A 23,094-nucleotide genomic window follows, 5' to 3' on the forward strand; every position below is an offset into this window, starting at 1 on the left:
AATTTCCATATCTCCCTGGGTCCCTTTTTCAAAATTGGTGTTACTTTGGCTTCCAAACCTGAGAATTGGAAAGTGACCGGTCTTAGGAACATATTATTGGTAGAAGATCACAATTTCACATTTCAGTTTTCTTGGATGTGTGCCATCTGTACCAGTGATTTATTCCATTTATTTCATCTTAAAGGCCCAGAACTCTCTTGTCACCATTATTTATTAGAGGAAAGACTGAGAGAGATATATACTAAGGCAGTCCAATGAGAAGTGAGCATGTTCAGTAAGCACTGAATGGTGAAAAATTGCTGAGGGTAGGGGAAGAAAAACCAGAGGTATAATAAAATTGAATGGCTGGAAACCTGGACAGAGAGCATACCACACTTTGACATTTGGTCACAGGCCTACTTTAATCTGATCTCCATGCACCAGGTGCCTGGTCCTTCAGTAGCTACAATAGTACCCCTCACAATCAAGCGATATCAAAATGCTTGGCAAAACTTAAGTTTACTGTGTACACAAAACAATTAGAAAAAACCCCTTGGTGGGGAGAGACAGAGAGATCAAAAATGGTGTGGTCATTGGCTATGGAGTCCTGATTGACTTTGAGGTGATAGAGTAGGGAATTGAGCCAGTGTGGTGTAGTGGTTAAGAGCGGTAGTCTCGTAATCTGGGGAACTGGGTTCGCATCTCTGCTCCTCCACATGCAGCTGCTGGGTGACCTTGGGCTAGTCACACTTTTTTGAAGTCTCTCAGCCCCACTCACCTCACAGAGTGTTTGTTGTGGGGGAGGAAGGGAAAGGAGAATGTTAGCCGCTTTGAGACTCCTTCGGGTAGTGATAAAGCGGGATATCAAATCCAAACAACTCTTCTTCTTCTTCTTCTTCTTCTTCTTCTTCTTCTTCTTCTTCTTCTTCTTCTTTCATTGAAGGAACACTGAACATGAGCACTCCACATGGCAACATTTTGTTGCAAGCCCTACTTGTTGGTCTCTATCAGAGCCTAGTCTTCTTTTGGTTACTTTGCTGTATTAACCAAACAACTGCATTGACACTTTGGTTTGATACTAACATCAGCTTGACGTTTTGCATTCCTAAAACCTCTGTGTACTGCACTGGGCTTATTCACATCAATGCATGTACACACTCTTTTACACCTATTTTTGCAGAGACCATCAAGGAAAGTCATTCTGTGACCCTGAGCATGATATATATCACAATTGTAGGTTTTGTTAACATCAGGGAGAACGGCTTGTTTATCCTACAGTAGCCTCAGGGAACCTCGACAATTGTATCACCACTCTGCTGTGCCTTTATTAGGTCCCCTTTGTAAACTCTATGCACTTTCAGATGCAAAATGAAACACATTCATTGATTCTGTTGACTCAACTCACATTACTGTAGTGAGCATAAAATGCAGCAGTGTGTGCAACATTCTGAACATAATAAATAGATGCTGATAACTTTTTCACTGCAATGAATCACTTTCTATAACAAGCAAATTATACATCTCAAAATTACTCAGTGCATATTGATGGCTCTTATCTCCCTAAGTGTGACAAGTCCTTAACATGCATCAGCTCAATTATACTTATTCTCACCACCAGTCTCACAAACTTGTCCCCACATTGCAATAACAGAAATAACTGGATATAAGCTATACTTACATATTTCCATTTTCCAAACCTAAGATCATTAGGAACTTCTAAATGGCAAGGCAAAATAATGGCATCTCCATATACTGTGTTTACTGTGTACAATCCAAGTCCTATTAAAAAGGAAGAGAGAGGAATATTTAATGCACTGTATTTTATATTTATGGATTCCAGTTAATAGTTTGTCTACTGCTAAAAACAACAACTTTTGTCTTCAAAATCTAGTAAATTTATTCTTTAATTTACTAGGAAAATGTAAACTAAACATCCATTTCCTTTATTTGTGCAACATACTGCACTTGGTGGAAGATTTCTTCATGGACGTTTTAAAAGAGTGAGACTAAAGTTGGCTAGATCCCTGGGGCAGTAGCTGCTTTAGGAGAACAATGGGGGACAACAGGCTCGACATTTTGTAAAGTAGAAGAATCAGTTCAATTTAGCAAACCCATTTTCACTTATCTTGAAGACAAAATTGGCACAGCCGAGAGGAGATTCATTTATAGGTCCTCTCCAGAGTAACTAACACACCTTCGGCTTGATTCAGAGTGCATTACAATTAATTGAACTCCGTGAAGTGTACTGAATTATATTATGAGGCTATTTCTTTGTCAATGGAAGAACTGACTTTTTTAAAAATACAGTGGTATGGAATTCATACATTACAGAAAGGTTGAAAGAGCAACAACAGTAAGTTCCCTCTGACTTAGTCCCAGCAGAAAACATAGGCAAATGCTGGGGTCTTGGGGTCTCAGGAGTCCTCTCTGCTACCTCACCCTCTGTTTTGGGGGGCCTTGTGCCAATTTGTTTCAGCATTGGGTGGGTGGATCAATTGTCACTTTATGCTTCACCCCTTTCCACACCCACTATGTCCTTCATGCTTTCATTCATTTTGTGGGTAGTGCTTGAAACTATTTCCAGTGTGTTTCTGAACAAAGGAGTGTAGGCTTATCTTTCTTTCTGTCATCTATCTATCTATCTATCTATCTGTCTGTCTGTCTATCTATTTATTTATTTATCTATCTATTGTTTTGAGCCCTTTGATATGTGCCAATCCAGAAACTGGCACAAGCAAGCCAAGTTAAAAATGTCTATGCCAGTTATTGCACAGCAGACCAAGTGTCTGCTGAAAATTTGCTTTCATTTAATCTCCGGCTCTGCTCATAACTATTTCTAGCTCGCTCCTGAAGGAGGAGTACAGCCTTATGTTTCGATCCCTCAGCTTTGCACAGTAAACTGCACAAGTGTGTGCTGAGAATGCAGAATAACTATGTGCTTTTGTGAGCATTTAAAATAATAATAATAATAAAAACACAAGGTGCACACACAGTTTTCTGCACACATGCCCCATCGGTACTTAATCAGCATAACAGAATCAACCATTTGGAAGGCAGGAACAAACACAAAAAGAGACACCTACTGACATGAATGGGAGACCAACGTTGCTTCTCATATACAAATTCAAATACATTTGGGTGTGAACTACTTCAGTCTAATTCAAATGGTTGGGGGAATTGTATTAACAGCTAAATAATGCTCATTTGTGGACAAGCCCTCACTGGGCAGGTAGACAAGGGATGGACTATGCCACTGATACTCTACAGTCCATTTTGTTTGCATGCCAATCATGGATGAAGGAAAATCTTACATAGCCAGCAGAGAAATGTATGGGCAGCAGAGGACACTGAGTGATTTATTAGTCCTTCAACAGCCTACTTGGTAGAAAACAAATAATAATAATATTTCATAACAATTTCAAATCCAATATGGATAGCAACTGGGACAGAAATATCTACCTAGAGGGCTGGTTGAAAGAGGAAAGTCTCCAACAGATGCCAAAATGACGAAAAGGCTAGTATTTCCATGGTGGCCATGAAGCAGAGGGCTTCATTCTTCAGCGGCTAGCATGGAAACACAGTTGACTAGTCTCTTAGATGGCTAATAAGAACTTTTGCAGGCTAGTAATTTTGTGGGCATAAGTAGTTTGGGAGCAAACACACTGTGCCAATTTACCAGAGGCATTCCTATTTTCTACTACTAGTCCCTGACAAAACACTGCCTCCGTTGGGCAACTTGGGGACTGCTAGTTTTCCTATCTGTCTGTTATCCTCCAACCCAGGCTGTAAATATTGCTGAATGGATATCTATTCTATAATAAGCAGGTTCAGATCTATTGAGAGATAAGCGGTCTGTTAAGCATTCTTAAATTCTGAAGAATGCAGACCCCTAGGGGACCACAAATGAACACATAAATGTAATGAAAACCGCTATGTTCAATTTGCTAACACAGAAGCTGCCGGAGCCAGCTCAGGAAGGCTACACCAGCATAAATGACCACATACATACAAGCAGACAAATAATGGTTTCACTCTGTGCAATAGGGCAAAATAAGTATGAAAACAGGAGTGTTACATATACTCAATAATGTCCCTATTTTCATCTATGTACAGAGATGCAAAAAAACCCCATAAACTGCGTTGCACTCTAATTGCCATCATAGACTTCAATTTTGTCAGCATTTGTTTAACATAAGGCAAATGATTGGCAATTTTCTACAGCATGTGAGCAGTCATGCATCCAGCCAAAATATTTTTTGTCATATTCTAAATTAAAATTTGTAAATCTCATCTAGAGCTAAAGTTGAAAACAGTTGTTTTCTAATTTAAAGGATGCAACACTAAGTCCACTAGATGGCGCTAAAGAAATGCAAAAATTGCAAGTTACATAAAGGATCCATATAATATTTATAGATTAATCACCATTTATAAAAAATCCCCAAAAAAGCTCACAGAGGAGAAAAACCATTCCCTAACATCAATAAAATTGTATTGCGAGGGTACAGGAAGAAGAATGGCATTTCAATTTGGCACTTGAAATCCTGAAATTCTGATACAGTGCCAAGAAGAAGAAGAAACACTGTTTAGAGCCATTTCTCTCTTGAATAACATCACAGCAAAGTCCTGATCTTTTTTTTTTTTTAAAAAAAGAAAACAACACCACATAATTTTTAGAATTTTCACTGGGATGAACTCAGGTTGGAGACTGAACATTTTTCCAGCTGATAAAAAAGGTTATTTGCTCTCCTGCTAATGTACACTAAATGCCATCATGAAAAAAAAAAAATGTCCCATGGGACTTTCACTGTTTATCTTTTTGCTTTGCTTTCTAACAATGCATTTTAACCCCTCCAAGTTGCTACGGTAACAAGCGAACACTACCAGTCAACACAAACCTTCAGGAATGTGAATGAAACCACTTTTAGGGGAAGATGTAGGCTGTCAGGACACAACATTACTAGTGAACATTCACATACACACACACACACACACACACACACACACACACACACACACACCCCTTCTGATTTTTTTTATAAGCAAACACAGCAAGCTTGAAAGCAAAGACAAATGATGTGTCTTTGTTTGAAAGTCTAATGTACCCAACTGTATCTAAGTGACAAAACTGAACACAGTCCATGTAGCACTTTGAAGGCAAGCAAATGTATTGTGGTGTTAAGCTTTCTTGGGCTAAAAACCTCCTTTGTGAGATGCAAGGACGGTTACTCTTTACCTATCAGGCATGTCTGTGTACACACACCTATTTCTAAGTAGCACTGAAATGTGAACTAGATATGAACAGAAAGAAGCGGCTACAAAGGATAACGTTTCATGCAACAGATTAAGTAGTCTCTAGTTATGAAGGCTGCAATAAACGTGGCATTTTTTAAGGAAGAGTATTTGCTCTCCTGCTAATGTACATTTCGATGCACATTACAGAGGGTTCAATTGGAAGCATTCTGCTTAACTAATACAGCTGCCTTTCTGGAATTAGCTACCCAAAACAACATGGCTTGAATATGGGACTACAGCAATTCCACAAAATGCAGAAGTACTTTCAGTATAAATACCCCACTTACTTTTTGCAGTAAGTCCTCCAACCAGTGGCGGAGCTTCATGCTCCGGCGCCGGGGGCAGAGAGCAGGTGGAGGCATGTTTGGCGTGCGTCCCGGGGGCATGACGTGCCGCCTGTGGGGGCGTGCCGCCCTGCGGGGAAGGGGGGCAGCCATGACGCCACCCCACCAGGATCGTAGTGCCGGGGGCGGTGCTCTCCCCCCACCCCCTCTTCCTCCGCCCGTGCCTCCACTAAAAGAAATGGTTTTCCAGTAACTAGTACATAGTACAATAGCATAAAACATCTGTGCAGAACTTTGTAAAATAGCATGGTGGTCCCTAATGAACTAGTTTCTATCAGTAGGGAAAGGGTGGTGGCATTGCCATAAAACAGACCTGGAGCGTAGGGTTCTTGCACTGATATTAGGTGATCTCATAGCACCCCAAATCCCCACAGTGGTACAGCAGAAACTTATAAGGTTTTGTGTTAGAGTGGCTGTGCCATCCATGGCTTCTTGCATAGCAGCTAAAAGTACCACCGAAGTGCCCTTGGCAACCTAGAGCATAATGATTTGCTGAAAGCACACATATCTATTAAGGTGTCATGATGAGATTTTAATGATGGATGGGGCTGGTGTTTCATACTCTGCCCTATGGGGTGCCTCTTTATAGACAGTGAAACAAACCTCTATTTGCACTGCTCCAGAACTATAGCACTGGGTTCCCCTTCTATATTTATTCTTGTAGAGAGTATAAATACGTGTTGGAATGCAGGCTTCTGTAATAAATATTGAGCCAAAGTTCTACCATACCCTGTTCCTCTCCCAGCCTGGCAGGGAGATAAACCTTTCCCACTTCAACCAACTTCAGCTGCTCTTTCCAAACACTTTGGGGTTAAGTAAATCTAGTATATATTTGGCAAACACACAAAAATCTTATTACTTCACACATTCAGTGTCAAAGTCCTGTCATCGAAGATATTTAAAGTATTTCTAGGGGAAACTCATTTGATGCCTTCACTGAGCCAGAAAATGTACTATGAAATAAAAATTCAGAATAGAGGACGACATGGTACATAGGCACCAGGCAAAGACGTTCCTCTTCAACCAGACCTTTGGCTGATTAAACAATCTATGGCCTATTAAATGTGTTTGTGGGAAGGGGATTATTGGGTTTTGTTTTGTTTTGTTATTATGTTATGTATTCTGTGTTTTGATTTTACAATTTTATATTGTAAACGGGCCTGTGAATAATGGTAATAATCCGTTTACCAGTGAACAAACAAGCTGGCATGTGTGCTCAGGAGCAGTGCTCTGAATCACCTGAACACATCATGAGTTTAGTCATTGGACCCTCTTATTCCAGTACAATCCTATTATAACTTCTCAGAAGTGTCCCACTGAGTTTAATGGGGTTTACTTCTACTCAAATGGACCTTAATACAAATTAGCAGGTTTCCCTCTGTACTGGTGCTACATGACACTTGACACACAGACCCCAGCTTGTAGTAATTCGGCCTCTTCTGCCCTGTTTTCTGCAATTTTCTACATTAATGATTTTAATATATATATATATATATTGCATTTTTCTTTCTCAGGTGGATTCTCAACCCCCACCTTGTCATTTCTGTGGGTCCAGCTTCTTTTTCCTTCCTCCACTGGCTTGCACTGGGGATAACATTCTCTTTATTAACTTGCCCAAGATTGGGGTGGTGGTGGACAAGTGACTGTATCCCCAGAAATGGTCAGGGAAGGGGGTATAATCTCACTCTTCCGCAAAGATCCCTTTAAACCTAAGGGTCTTTGAAAGAGAGTGAGCTTCTTTCCTCCACTACCCAGAAGCCATTTCTGGGGATCCAGTCATTCTCTTTTTCCTATGCAAGTTGATGGAGAGATACACCCATCCATTAAAGTGCATTTACTGTCTGTGCAGGTGCAGAGGTAAACATGCATGTGCATGATTTAGATTTCAATTACCACAGGACCTAAGGCCTTCCCATTTTTTCACTGCTCTTTCCAGTGGCACTGTATTCCATAGTGTACCCCTTGAGTGGCAATTATGTTTGCAAAATACAATACAATGATGCCTCACAAATAAAAGTGTATTCAGTGTGGATTTCACCCCAGGATCACAGAAAACTTCTCCAGTAAAAGTTGTTCATAGCCATCGCTGAGAAAAGAAAGAAAGAAAGAAAGAAAGAAAGAAAGAAAGAAAGAAAGAAAGAAAGAAAAAGAAACAATTTGACTGAGTAGGTGTACAACTTGTGTACCAAGTTGTAACAAAGATGCTGGTTAAAAGTGGGGAGGGAGTATGTTTTGGGAGCAGGGTACTTTAAAACAACATTAAAGGTATGATACACTTTGTAAACACTTTTTAAGATTCCAGAATTATGGTGCTGGAGGAGACTCTTGAGAGCCCCATGGACTGCAAGAAGATCAAACCTATCCATTCTTAAGGAAATCAGCCCTGAGTGCTCACTGGAAGGACAGATCCTGAAACTGAGGCTCCAATACTCTGGCCACCTCATGAGAAGAGAAAATTGTTCTCGAAGCTACCAACATGAGTTTGACCAAATCGCGGGAGGCAGTGGAAGACAGGAGTGCCTGGCGTGCTCTGGTCCATGGGGTCATGAAGAGTTGGACACGACTAAACGACTAAACAACAACAAGATTCCAGAAGTGCAAAAATTAAACGGGAGCATCTAGGTCAACTTGAGCCCCTTTTTAAAAAATATTGTGGGTTGTTGTTTTTTAAAATCAGAACTGGTTCACCCCTGGATATCCCTTAGCTATTCAGATAATAGCTATTTTTGTTCCTTTTCTGTAAGCTAAACAGCTTGGCTTCATCAACAGAAAACAGTATGATTTGGTTGTTGTTGTTTAACTGCTGTTCGGTTCCTCTTAACGGTTTATTAGCTACTGAGGGGAGGGGAGGAATATCAGAGATAAATTAACCAAAATTCCCCACACGTGGTCAGTGCATTATTTTTTTTAAAGTTACTTATCTACAGTGTCCACTTCTAAAAAGTGGCACTATGTTTGTATGTATAAATGATCTCCCCACCACCCTCGAAATTAATTAGGGAAAGGGAAGGCTAAATAGCTTGCTTACTTGATGTAAATATTTTATTACCCAGTACAGATTCTGCTGTGAGCTGAAAAGAAAATCTTTTCATCTGGCTTTCCCTTCTAAACCCTGGGGAGGCTGCCAATGCACGTCTACCTGCATATATTCCTTATTTCTACACCGGGCCATTATTATGGAGGAAGTATTTTTAAAAAAATAATGAAAACAATTACATCCTGCTTTAAAGCAGAGAAAATGGTCTTTTCAGCAAAGTGGAATGATAGTGGAAAGATAGTGGAAAATGCAGGCTTCCTGATGTAATACAAAGAAGTATCGGCATGAATGCAAAAGCTTTTCGTCAACTGCATGGCGTGCAGTTGTTAGAAGTTTTAAAGGAACCAGGTCAATTAACAGTAGGTAATGTAATGACTGAGGAGATTATGCCTTGTGGTATTACTGCTACCACCGTATTTTCTCATTTAGAAACAAATGAGATTCTGCAGGAAACTGCCTACATTTTGGTGAAGACATCAAGTCTTCTTTAGTTGGAGACTCTCCTTACCACCCCACCGCCACCAAATACTCCCTTTTTATCACAATTTAATTGCGAGAATAAAAAAAAGGAACAACAGGGAATACTGGAAATGTGTGCAATTATTAGGCAGTGTCATGCATTATCTCCAGAACCCTAACACAAAGCCATTTAAAAATTAAATTATATTAGGGCCCTAAAGTTTCAACTGCCTATTATGAGACAAAAGACAGTCACTATGAAATGTACCTTGACACTTAATAGACATCTTCCATGCCATGGAGCCTTCAGAATACTAGCCCAAATCTATTTCCCTCCCACAACACAGAAGAAGAACAGTAACCAAAAATGCAAAGCAGTGAGCAAGCTTCCAGGTTCTCCAAAAGTTTTCTTCAGGCTCACTGTTTGTTTTATTATTGCAGCCCACCTCTCACAAGGGGAGGCACAGGAGCCACAGTTGGGAGAGGCACTGTGCTGCGCTGTGCCTCTCCCAACCGCGGCTCCTATGCCTGTAAGGCTCCTTGTGAGAGGTGGGTTGCGGTGGCAGAGCAATGAGCAGCCTGAAAGCAGCCCTTTGGGGGTGCTTGTTCTTCCTCTACCACTGCCGCTACCCCAGGTTTGTGTTGAGGTGAACTGGCTTATACTTGAGTATATACAGTATATATTTTATTGTGATGAATAAGAAATATTGCTGGCTGGATAACTTATTCTATGGCAGCATCTTCATGTAAAAGCATAGTTTAGTTTTTAAAGATGTTCTTAGTATTCTGTTTCTCAGTTTATGGTTCTTCTTGCCATTCAGAGCATACTATGATATGGAAATGGTATACAATGTGATTTATTCGGCATGGCTTCTGCCATCTATGTTCAGTAAAAGCAGTCAATTTGAATTTGTTAGTTAAAACTCCTTTCATATGGTCTGAATGCTAAAACTGTCGTGTTCGCTTCAGGATGCTTTAATGAAAATTATTAATTTCCAAGCTAGAGTTAACACACTGCATTTATCTTGTCCTGCTGTCTCAGCATAAGCCTACAATATTTCCCACTGATTAGCTATTTATAAGATGGCACAAAATGAATGTGGTGGAAGGCCTAAAGTTAGCTCTTGATGGACATGTGTGTGTGTGTGTGTGTGTGTGTGTGTTCTCCTTCCTCCCAGCCCCATTTGTCAAAAATAGAATTTCCCTCACCTAGACCCAAAACCATTTTGTTTTTGTACATGTGAAAATTAGAAAAAGCATCTAGAAATGGAATACTTTCTAGTTCTTCTAATGTAAGCGATGAATCAGTTCTGCCAGGTGTACCAACAATGACTGAAGCAAGAAAGACCAAAAAAATGAGAGTTCCCATTGAGCTACAGGAATGAATACAAAAGGAACAAAGATGGGTCAAGTGAATTATGGGGTGTGGTTGTGGCATGCTGCTAAAGGCCAAAACTAATTGAGAAGGCCCTTTTCATTTACAAGGGTCTTTGAAGAACAGGGGATGCTGTGTGACTGGCAGGACACTACTGTCTGAATGATAGCCACTGTAGTGTGTGATACTTGGAAAGTGCATCATCGTCATCACTATTCACAACAATTTTTATTGTTTGATTGATTTATGAATTGCCTTCTGCATGCGTCTCAAGGCAATTTACAAATATACCACAAAAGCTGCTAGAAACTGTTTTAAAAGCTGATAGAATTGTTTCGAAAACAAAACAAAAGACAAAGGTTCAAAAACAATACAGCTTACATGGATTTAACTTGTTAGCATTCAGTTTTACCTGCATGGCAAAAAATTAAAAAGGGGGTGGAATGGGGCAAGGTTCTGTGGAAAATGACACTGGCAATCCCATCCACCACTGAACCCAATGGGTTTTGACTGTACATGAATTTAGCTTTAGGAGTGCTCCGTGGAATGGAAGCCCCACACAAGTTGTGGGCTTGTTGTACAAAATGAACAGCTAAGGCAGAGACATTTCATTGACCTGGAAAAGCTTTCAAAAACAAACATGGCACCAGTTGTTTCTGGAAAGTACAGACTGTAGGCACAGTTGTATCTCAACAACATGAGCAGTCACAATGAAAACCCTGTTCCAAATTACTGTGCAGCAGACATCTGATATTTTTGGGACGCAGTGATAAACTGGTTATATAAGAAATCAATACCTTGAATTTGGACTGGTAGCAGATTGGTAGCAAGTGCAAAACCCACCAAGTGTTATATTCCCCTTCCAAGCAAATTAGCTGACATATTCTGCACTAGCTACAGCCTCTGGACCAACCTCGAGGGCAGAGTGCATTACTCTAATACAAGAACATACTATCTTCTCCCATTTAGTTTTCTCCTCTCACCTCTCTACTTCATAATATTATTTGGATGGAATCTTCTCTTTTATTAGACTTTGCATTAAAATAAAATTGCTCTAGAGTTTCTATTACCTACATATTTTTATTGCTGCCGGAGGGTGTTGAATGAAGAGTTGCTAATCTGATCAAATTTCTCATCCTAGCCCTTCTGCTGGGCCTTTTGTGTGCTAAAACTTTATTTAGTTGTTTATTTGTTTTTATGTAGTTGGCAGAACAAAATCATCAAACTGTGCTTCATAGAAAACATGATCAAGGATGTTACTTCTGAATTTCTGGAAGCTTGGCAAAAATGTGTTTCCATAAGAATTAGGTGTAACTTTGTAAAGCTACAGCCCTGGAAATCTGGCGTCAGTGATTTAAATTATGACGTATCTTCGAAGAGCTATGTGGTGGGAAAGTGTCCTTTCCAGGAACAGAGTTTGGAAAATCATGATTGGAAATGTGTTTTCCCACTACCAACCTTTTCCTTAGATTCTAGTGTGTGCTGGTTAAAAACTGTTGATGGTGGTTTCTTTTGAATAATGGAAAAGACAAAAATGTAACAAAACAGAGGAGTAATATTATTCCAGTCATTTTCTATTGCGGTTTTCCTCTTATCCTGCTTACCACAATCACATACATCACAGTAAAGGATTTTATGCCTCAAGCACCCATCCACCATGTTCTCTCCCAACTTCTTTTATCACATTAAATGCTTTTGCATTTTGAGATCAGTTCATATCCATGCATTTTGTATGAGTGCAATGTCTCCTGAAGGCTGAATTCCTATGCACACCAACCTGAAAGCTAAGTCCATTTAAAGACTTATTCCCTCTTGAGTAGAAATGTATAGAATTGTTCTGTAAATTATTTATGATCCAGTAATGATAGTGTTGGAGTTAAATTGGTTTTGCAGTTGTTACTTCTCCACTGAAAATCCTGGGAACTCGGAAAGAAGTTCGGCAGCACCCTGGCCAAACTACAGCTCCCAAGAAAGTCAGATTCTCCGGATGATGTGGACAACAATTTCCATCAGTCTGAGCCAAGATAGTGAATAGCTAGGGATGATGGGATTTTTTGACTAAAACATCTGGACTACCCTGGTAAAAGCTCTGACATGCTCTAAATGGAAAAAGGTGCCCACCAGCATAGATATTTAGCATAATCCTAGACTTTCTTTGTAAAAATGTGATAAACGTAATAAAAAATCTCTAAGCAGCTTAAGCAAAACACAATAAAAATACAACAGAAACGTTAAATAAAGACAAGATAAACACAAATGCAACTATATCACAATTTTAGTGTATGTGATATACAACGAATCTTTGCATCAAAGTTGTTGTTACTACCTCTTCAGAGCCTGCTAGCCTGCCTGTATTATCTACAGCAGCTAGCATTAGGAATAGTCTTGATGCACCTCTGGACTGCAGGTGTCCAGAATTCCTAACCACTTGCAAAGTCATCCCTGTCTCGGAGCACTCTATGGGAATAAGGAAGACTGCTAAAGAACAGTGTACTGTTTTCTCTAGAACAGGAGAGTGACAACACCCTGCTTAGCAACAGTGTTCGAAACTCCCATTGTTCTAGACACGTTTTGCGACAGGGAATTTCATTAAAGTGAGCAGTTTCTGAGCTCCTGGTGCAGTACTGCACCTAAGATTTCAGATCAAAGCTGGTGCTGAGGGTGTGGGAGGAGAAATTCCTCCCTGCTGGACTTCCAAGAGATCGCTGCAACGTCAGGCAAGCTGATAGGTTCTACCTCTCAGCTGGCCTTACAGAAAGGCAGCGTTTTGCGCTATGTGGTCTCGGACTGGCTTAAATAGGTTTGGTTTAAGTAGTGATGTTAAAGTGTTATCTACTTCAGACACTCAGAGTAATGTTTAAAATCAAAACAATTTTTGGAGTGGGACCATTAAAGGACACTGAAGTTTTAGGTTTGTGAACTGGACACTCAAGGTGGGTGTCTCTGCCATCAGTTGTACAGGTAAAGGTAAAGGGGCCCCTGACCATTAGGTCCAGTCATGGCCGACTCTGGGGTTGCGGTGCTCATCTTGCTTTACTGGCTGAGGGAGCCAGCGTACAGCTTCCAAATCATGTGGCCAGCATGACTAAGTCACTTCTGGCGAACCAGAGCAGCGCATGGAAACGCCATTTACCTTCCCACCGGAGCGGTACCTATTTATCTACTTGCACTTCGACGTGCTTTCGAACTGCTAGGTTGGCAGGAGCAGGGACCGAGCAACGGGAGCTCACCCTGTCGCAGGGATTCGAACCGCTGACCTTCTGATTGGCAAGTCCTAGGCTCTGTGGTTTAACCCACAGCACCACCTATGTATAGGCCTGTAATATGTGTTAATTGTAGTGCCAAAAAGATATATTTATATGAAGGAAAGAGGGTGTAAGGAGAATCCAGAGCTTGTCTGCAGAGTGGAAGGAAAAGAGCACCTTTTTCTGCCTCCCCACTTCCAGCCACTTTCTGAAGATTGGAGAAGGAACCCTCTTAAGAGTATTAGGGGGGCAGCCAGGGGAAGCATGGCTTTGCTTTTTGCAGTCTTCAGATGAGGACTAGACCGTGTGAAAAATGAACATAAGATTTTAGCTGCAGTTCATTCATTTTCAGCTTTGTATCTTGTTATAAAAAAAAGACATTCTGTTGTGGTGCCAGTGTCAGTTTCTAAAACTGCTTACTAAGGAACTTGACCCTTTCCTTCCATTTTATGCTGCCATTAACCAATTATCAAGTTGATGTGGCCTTTATGTAGGAGCCCAGAGCCAAATAAAACATTCAGATGGGAGGTAAGAAGTGAGAAATTAAGATTCCTAAAAAACTTATAAACAGAACTCTAAGAGTTTAAAGGAAAATATAAAAGTGGAAGACTTTTGAATATAATTATTTGATACGCACCTGCATATCATGGTGGCATTGATATGCAAAACCAGCTCATTGAGAAATGCAAAAAAACCTAAGCATTTTGGAAATGTATTCATATGTTCATATCCCTTCTGCTAAAGATGACTTTAGAAGGAGTATGGAGGTTTGTGTGGCCCACTACAGAGAGAAAGCAAGGCCTGGAGCCAAGATAAAAGCTGGGAGATTGGTGCAGGAAGGGGTAAAAGCAGGTGAGCTGACCTTGGGAGAACAATCTGCTGGCATGGAACTGTATTCAAAATGCCTTAGTGGAAAGAACTTCTGCACTCTGATCCCCTCCACCCACCTAAGCCTCTCGTTTCCCCAGAAAAGCAGCTTCTGAGGGCGGGAATATCCTCCAGAACAGAATGGGATATGGCATAGAGGTCTGCAGTTAGTAGTCTGGAGGCTGGGTGAGGAAAATCAGTGCACTGATTTGTGGAAGTGGAAGGACTTTCTGCTAAAGATTTGCTGCCACTGAAGACCAGCTGGAAGACAGGATTCCTTGAGCTGGATGAGGATGCTGCAGGTCAACAGACAGACAAATATAATGATACAGTAATTCAGAATGCAGAGGCCAGGAGCACATTACTGGCCACATGTTACTCCACTGCTAAGACAGCTGCCAATTTGCTACTGGGACAGGTTCAAGGTACTTGTCCCAGTTCACAAAAGCCTAAGCAACTTTGGCTCAAAATACCGTAAGGACCATCTGATTACTTATACTCCAGCTTGATCACTGAGATCCTCGGATGGAACACTTATGGTGATTCCCTATGCCCCTGAGGTTCCGTTCGCCTTCTCTAGAGACAGCAGTCCCTGCCCTGCCCTGCCCTGCCCTAGCAAAGTCCCTACACAGTATGGCAGGAACTGTCCTTGATGTTGTTCAGATATCTTCTGAAAATGGTGGCTGAGACAGGTGTTGACAATATGAAATTTTATTTATACCATGTTATCTGCTGGTGTTTTTAATTGTTTTATAGATGCTTACAGACTGATTTTATTGTTGTTTACTAGGGACTGCTGTCCCTCCGCCCATCAACCCCACCAAAAACCACACAACCTCATCACCTCCCCTTGACCAAACCCCCTCCTTTTAACACCTCATTCACCCCCTCACAGCTCACCCCCCATCCCCACAAAGCTCTTCTAACATCCCATCTTCTTTTGAAGGAGGGTGGAAGGTGCTTCAGAGAGTGGTTTGGCAAACCCTTCTCTGAAGCTCCACCCTTCTTTAAACGTTGCTCGTTCCTCAGCAGCTCACCATGCTGTAGTTGATGTGGCTCCCTGTTGCAGCCTGACAACAAATACAGTGGTACCTCTGGATATGCACACCTCTGGTTGCGTATCCTTCAGGATGTGAACACAGCAAACCCTTCACCCCGTGTGCATGTGCAGAAACGGTCCCTCCTGTTGCGGAAACCATGGGATCCGAACGGAGCTCCAGAACAGATCCTGTCCCTACCGGAGGTACCATTGTATAGGCAAATATATATTAGAGAGTACGTTGTAAGCCACCTTTTTATGAAAGAGCTGGGTTATAATTTTTCAAATAATATATAAATAAATAATATACATCATCCATTGAACACATGGATATACACACACCTCTTAGCTGCTAATGACATTCTTTATGGGAGAGGAGCAACATCTAGTGTTTGTTGTCCTCATGCCAAAGATCATAATATTCATATAAAGTACCTCAGCAAAATTATCCCAACTTGGATAAAGAGTATGTTAAATAACTTATTCTGCAACTATTTGTTCATTGTAATACCTGGCTATCCTTTGACCAGAACTCTCTCATTGTTCAACTTCCAGATCACTGTTTTTTGAAGGCATTGGCTGCAACAGATAAAACATGAGCCACATTTGCAGCACCTGTTGTGTGTACAAAATACTAACTGTTGGAAACAGCCAAGGGAGCTACAGTTATTTCCCAAAGATATAATAACTTCAACAAAGCCTTTTATAAACAAAACCCTTAATGAGAAGAGAGCAATGTAGATTGATCCTATTAAATTTGATTGCAGGAGAATTGCATAAATATGTTCTCTGTGGTAGATAAGTGCATGATGTGGATAATGCAGCTATGGGAGACTTGTTGATGAAAATAGGCTTTCTGAGATTAAGTCTGTTTTCAAGAGCAATGACAAAAATATGCAGATGAAATAATATAGCTTAATTAGAATCATCACAGGGTCTCGGTTGCCTAGAGACAAACCCTATCATTTGACTAAACATAAAATATTACAGGTAACACAGAAAGGAGGGGAGCTCTTTGAAAGTATAATGCCATGAGTCAGATTGGAATCTTCTGACTTATGCTAAATAAGTGACTCTCTGAGCCTTCCTTAGATTTAAGCGACTCCTCAGAGATGGGGTGTTTTTCGCCCTCTTAAAATTTCACACGTACCTGAAGTCTTACTTGTTGAATGACAATTAGCTGAAACACACATGATGGGAGAAATCAGTCTTACAATGTACTGCTGAATGTCACGAGACAAGAAAACTCCATCTGAATACAAGGACAATATAATATCCTTCTGGCATAGATGTAATTCATTACACGTAAGTAGCAGAATCCTGGTAATGATGTTGTTTACCAAGAGGCCAATGTTCATGAAGCTACTAAAAATTCACAGTTAGTCATTCTGCAATTGTGTGATGTACGGTTTAGTTGCATTGAAAGTGGCCTGGTATTTGGGCATGATCTGGGTTCTTATCTGCAGGTGCAACAAACCTTAAGCTTGAATTGTAATCTGCAAAGGTTGTAGCTGTGGTTTCTGTATTTAACTCATGAAATCTTCAGTGTAAAGAAAAGTGATTATGGTATAAAGAATATAAATATGAAAATATGTGAAGGGAATAATAAAGAAATTAATCCTTTATGCACAACTTTATGCACAACTTCATTTTCAATTAGTTGACCCTAAGGTTCAATAATTTAGATACTGGGTATGTTTAGCTATGTTTAGCGTGCTATATTTTCACTTTTGTATCAGTACTAATAAGGTTTTTCTTATATGAAGGATATGAGACTTGATTAGGAGAAAGAAGCAGACAGACATGTTAAAAGACACACTTTTAAGTCAGACCTAATGGAATTGTTCTCAAAAAATGGACTGCCTATATATATATGCTTCATTTATTTTTTGAAAATATATACTGCTTAATATAAATACATGCTGGGGTATTTATTATTGTTTTCTATAAGCTATGAACACATGACCTGCCCTCCTGAAAACATGGTGCAACTAGGACCTGGGAGGCCAGTGAATGAAGCTTAATGGGCTGTCACTATTCCCCAGACTGATCTAACTCACAGGGGTTTGTGAGGATAAAATGGAGAAGGATAGAACCATGTATGCCACCCTGAGCTTCATGGATGAAAGATGAGATACAAATGTAATAATAATCTGATAACTCCTCAAAATTCAGCGTTTACTTGTAGACTGACTCATATTTCTGCTATCTGTTATTGATGCTGTGCTGTTTTGACATCTGCCCAACAAAATTAAATAAAATTACTGTAAACTGCCCTATGATCCTCGGATGAAGGGCAGTATAGAAAATTAAGTAGTAATAATAATAATACAGTGGTACCTCAGGTTACATACGCTTCAGGTTACAGACTCCACTAACCCAGAAATAGTGCTTCAGGTTAAGAACTTTGCTTCAGGATGAGAACAGAAATCGTGCTCTGGCGGCGTGGCAGCAGCAGGAGGCCCCATTAACTAAAGTGCCGCTTCAGGTTAAGAACAGTTTCAGGTTAATAACGGACCTCCGGAACGAATTAAGTACTTAACCCGAGGTACCACTGTAATAATAATAAGCAATTTTCTTCTCTTGCACCTTATTACTTCCATATGGTTATTTATAGCACAATCTTATACGTGTTTATTCAGAACTAAGTCCCATTTCCATGTCCAAAGGATCTATGACCATACAGGTGTGCTGAGGATTGCATTATTTTTCTACGGAATATTTAGCCTACTAAATAAAATAATAATAATAATAATAATAATAATAATAATAATAATAATAATAAATAAATAAATAAAAATAATAATAATAAAAATAATAAATTTTAGTTATATCCCGCCCTCCCCAGCCGAAGCCGGGCTCAGGGCGGCTAACAACAATAAAACAGTACAAAAGTACAACACTCTAAAATCATTCATTATAAAATTAATTAATTCAGGCCACTGGCAAGCATTGGGCCAGAGCTCCGCGAAGATTGCCAAGGGAGGGAGTCAGGCTGTGCCCTGGCCAAAGGCCTGGTGGAACAGCTCTGTCTTGCAGGCACTGCGGAAAGATGTCAAGTCCCGCAGGGCCCTGGTCTCTTGTGACAGAGTGTTCCACCAGATCGGAGCCACAGCCGAAAAAGCCCTGGCTCTAGTTGAGGCCAGCCTAACCTCTCTGTGGCCTGGGACCTTCAAGATGTTTTTATTTGAAGACCGTAAGTTTCTCTGTGGGACATACCAGGAGATCTGCAAAGGAAAAACAAAAACCCAGCACTGTACCACCGTGACTCATTAACACCAGAAACAGCTGCTGCTGTGGCTGCCAGCCCACTTCACTGGGAAAGACCAAGGCTGATGGGTGGATTCCACTTTCTGTCACATTTCGCCTACAAACTCCAGTGGACAAAAGGTGACAGACAGCAAGCCACTATACTTTATTAAGGGGTGGTGTGGGACTGATGTGGATGACTGCTGCATTCCAGAACTCAATGTATTTGCCTCAAGGTTCAGTAACCACAACCACTAGGGGCAAGTGTTCAGACAGATCAAAGCTTCAGCCTCTTTCTTTTTAGAACTTACTAATTCCCTTCCTAGCCAATGGTGCTTTTTGTGCTTGGAAAATTACAGATATGGGCTTTTTGTTTTCTGAAAAAGGACCTAAACTTCACTTGTGAAAAAGTCCCAGTAGCTCATAAATTGTTCAGATATTTTCCCCAAGGAAATTTGTAGACTATTTCAGTAGTTTCACAGATGTAGTGTGCTGATATTCTTGTCCAAATATTTGCTACACTAAAAGTCATGCTTTAGAGATTAAGCTTGGATGGGTGCTGCAGACAGAGAATTTGTGTTATGTAGGAAAACCTAACTTTACAACAACAACTGCCACTGTTAAGTTGTGGGTTGACATAGCAGCCGACACAGCGATTTCTTCAAGTAGCTCTTTATTGTGGTAAGCTGGAATAGAACTGACTGAGAACAGCTCAGCCAGCCTGTATTTATAGGCAGCCGGCTGTCAACATTGTAACCACCACAGCCCAGAGTTCCCGCCTAAAATAACTGCCGCGGACCTGAGTGAAAACTATCTACAGACCTGAGTGAAAACTATATACAGTATCCCCCTGTTGGCCCAGGGTGAAACTACACTACATAACACCCCTCCCCACCGAGATAAGGCGTTAGTTACAATCGTAATGGTTTCCTTATATACAGCACTACGCGTAATGGTTCAAATAAGCACAAAAGCATATCGGTTACATTTCCCATACTTAGACCAACAGTGATACCTGTCCAACAACATAGTCCTTTAAATACGTTGGGCGCTTGGAAACTCTGCCAGACCGCCGGGGACTGGTAGCCAAGTCCGGAGGGCCACACAGTTCTCGCTGAGGCTGTGGTGCGACCCTAGGCGGCATTGGAACCAACTCCCCTGGATCCGCTGCTGTGGGTGGAGCCTCCGCAAGTGGAGTGGTCTGAGTCTGTTCTGAAACGGCTTGGTTCGGCTCCACGCTGGCAGTTCGCGAGGGAGGTGTAGGTGGGGCCTCGCCATCTGTACGTGTCTCTTCTGGAGCCGCAAGCGCAGTTGGGGGCACCTCGGTAGTGTCCAAGTCCCCAACCCTGCGCCTAAGCTGGTCTATGTGCCGTCGCCACAAGCGTCCGTCTTCGAGTGCCACCTGGTACGAGCGAGGTCCAGTGACTCCCACTACTGTGGCTGGCACCCAAGGGATGTCCCCCACATAGTTCCGGGCAAAGACCTGGTTTCCTGGGACAAATGACCGTGGTGCGTTGGCACAGCCTGGGGGTTCAGCCACGGCAAAGTCTGGGTGTAGCCGGTCGAGCGGTGACCTGAGGCGGCGGCCCATAAGCAGTTCAGCAGGACTCCTCCCTGTGGCCGCATGAGGGGTGATGTGTTGCACGAACAAGTATTCGGCGACCCGCTCATGCCAGTCTCCCCGGTCCAGGCGCGCCAGTGCCTCTTTTGTCGAGCACACCATTCTTTCCGCTTGCCCGTTGCTGGATGGATGAAAGGGTGCCGTTAGGGCATGGCGGATGCCCAGTCCCAAAAGATACCGCTCAAACGTGCCTGACGTGAACTGCGGTCCGTTGTCAGAGACAAGGACATCAGGACACCCATGCGTTGCAAACAGGCCTCGCAGCACCCGGATGACAGCTTCGGTAGTGGTGGAGGGCATCAGGGCGACCTCCAGCCATTTGGAATAGGCGTCCACCACTACCATAAAGGTCCGGCCGTGAAAGGGACCAGCCAGATCGATGTGCACCCTCGACCAGGGTGTCTTTGGCGTCTCCCAGGTGTGTCCCTTAGCTGCCGGTGGTGCAGGCCTCGACTCCTGGCACGCTTGACAGGCGGACACCCAGGCAGTGATGGCATCATCCATATTAGGCCACCAGACGTAACACCGAGCCAACGCCTTCATTTTGACAATTCCCGGGTGGCCAACGTGCAGAGCCTCCAGGACGCGCTGACGGAGTCCCTGGGGAATCACGACGCGGTCTCCCCACAGCAGGCAGCCGCGATGAGCTGAGAGTTCATGTTGTCTGGTTGCGAAGGGCTGGAACTCCGATGCAAAAGGCCCTTGTGGCCACCCCCTCCACACCCAGTTGAGCACCCGGCTGATGGTGCGATCCTGGGCAGATGCGGAGGCCACAGTGGCAGCCGATACAGGCGCTGCCGGAAGATCCTCAATCAGAAGGAGCGATGAAGCTGGAGCCGGGTCTTCCACAAATGCTGGAAGAGGGCAACGGCTGAGGGCGTCGGCATGGCCCATCGATTTTCCCGGGCGATGGATGAGCCGGTAGTGGTAGGCAGCCAGGAAAACAGTCCATCGCAGCATGCGTGGTGAGAGGACCGGTGGAGTTGGACGATCACCGGCGAGGAGGCCCAGGAGTGGCTTGTGGTCAGTGATGAGGTCAAAAGTCCTGCCATAGAGGTATTCATGGAACCTCTTCACTCCAGCCACAAGTGCCAATGCCTCCTTGTCGAGCTGGCTGTAATTCCGTTCCGTCGGAGATAGTGTCCTGGAAAAGTAGGCGAGCGGTGCTTCTCTTCCATCTGGAAAACGGTGACTAAAGACAGCACCGATGCCAAAAGGTGAGGCGTCGCAGGCAAGGACCAGCGGCCTGGATTCACTGTACTGTACCAGCACACTGTCTGAAGAAAGGAGAGCCTTGACCGCGTTGAAGGCCGCCGTCTCCCGATGACCCCAGGCCCAAGGCGTCTTAGTGCTAAGGAGTCGGTGAAGAGGCTCAGCCACTGTGGCTTTGTGGGGCAGGAACATGTTATAAAAGTTCAGCAGCCCCAGGAATGCCTGCAACTCCGTTTTGTTCTTTGGGGTGGGGGCCTGCTGGATAGCGCGGATCTTGGATGTGGTTGGATGAAGACCGGAGGCATCGATAAGATAGCCCAGGAACTCTACCTGTGGAACGGCGATCTGGCACTTCTCCCTCTTTACCTTGAGCCCGGCCTCCTGGAACCTGGTCAGCACGGCACGGAGGCGCTCGAACAGCTGCTGGTGTGAGTCTGCAGACACCAAGACGTCATCAAAATATGGTACCACGCCCGGAAGCCCTTGCAGGAGACGCTCCATAAGGCTTTGGAAGATGCCAGGAGCCACACTCACCCCGAACTGCAACCGGCGGCAACGGAATGCCCCCCGGTGGGTGACGATCGTCTGGGCTTCAGCAGTGGCATCATCGACTGGCAGTTGTTGATAGGCTTGGGCAAGGTCCAGCTTAGCGAAGACCTTACCCTCACCCAGGGAATGCAGCAGGTGTTGGACAACAGGAACCGGATAAGCATGCTGCTGAAGTGCCTTGTTGATCGTGCACTTGTAGTCAGCGCAGATTCTCACCGACCCATCCGGCTTGACAGGCGTGACGATGGGGGTTTCCCACTTTGCGTGGTCAACCGGCTCCAAAACTCCTTGGGCGATCAGTTTGTCCAGTTGTTCGTCCACCTTAGCCTTGAGAGCAAAGGGAACCCGGCGTGGCTTTAGCTTGATGGGGGCGACTTGTGGATCAAGGCTAAAGGAGATGGGCGTACCTGTATATTGGCCCAAGGTGCCGTCAAAAACCTCGGCAAAGTCTTTGACCAGACCCTCAGTCTCTGTGTTAGAGATGCAGTTGATGCCGGTGACTTCCAGGCCGAGGGCATCAAACCAGTCTAGCCCTAGGAGGCTTGGCCGCTGACCTTCGACCACCACCAACCGGAGCAGGCCCGAAAAATCCTTGAAGGCGATCCGGAACCGGCCAACGCCTACCACGGGAATGTCGTTTCCCTGGTAGTCTCTCAGGTGTACGCGGTGAGAGTCGAGTTGCCTTTTGGACACTCTGGGTACCAGTCTTTTGATGGTGCTCCATGACACGATGGACAGGGCAGACCCGGTGTCGATCTCCATGTCGCATGGAGCTCCTTCAATGAGCACCGTGACGTTCAGCTTGCGTCGCGTAGTCGAGTCGGTT

The 23,094-nt window shown here is 43.0% G+C and overlaps 1 protein-coding gene across 9 annotated transcripts in view; it reads right to left on the reverse strand.

Annotated features, from left to right (window-relative positions):
- ALCAM (activated leukocyte cell adhesion molecule) overlaps nt 1-23,094 on the reverse strand; it is a 116,648-nt gene that overhangs the window by 38,478 nt on the left and 55,076 nt on the right. For all 9 annotated transcript variants that reach the window (XR_014524973.1, XR_014524974.1, XM_083498651.1 and 6 more), the window contains exon 2: nt 1,658-1,758. Coding sequence is in view for 7 of the 9 variants with exons in the window: in XM_083498651.1 (XP_083354777.1) it covers nt 1,658-1,758 (101 nt within the window). In the remaining 2 variants the exon portion in view is untranslated. The remainder of the gene's footprint in view (nt 1-1,657; nt 1,759-23,094) is intronic.

This window comes from Podarcis liolepis (assembly GCF_965112155.1).
Source record: "Podarcis liolepis genome assembly, chromosome: 4".
Lineage (NCBI taxonomy): Eukaryota > Metazoa > Chordata > Lepidosauria > Squamata > Lacertidae > Podarcis > Podarcis liolepis.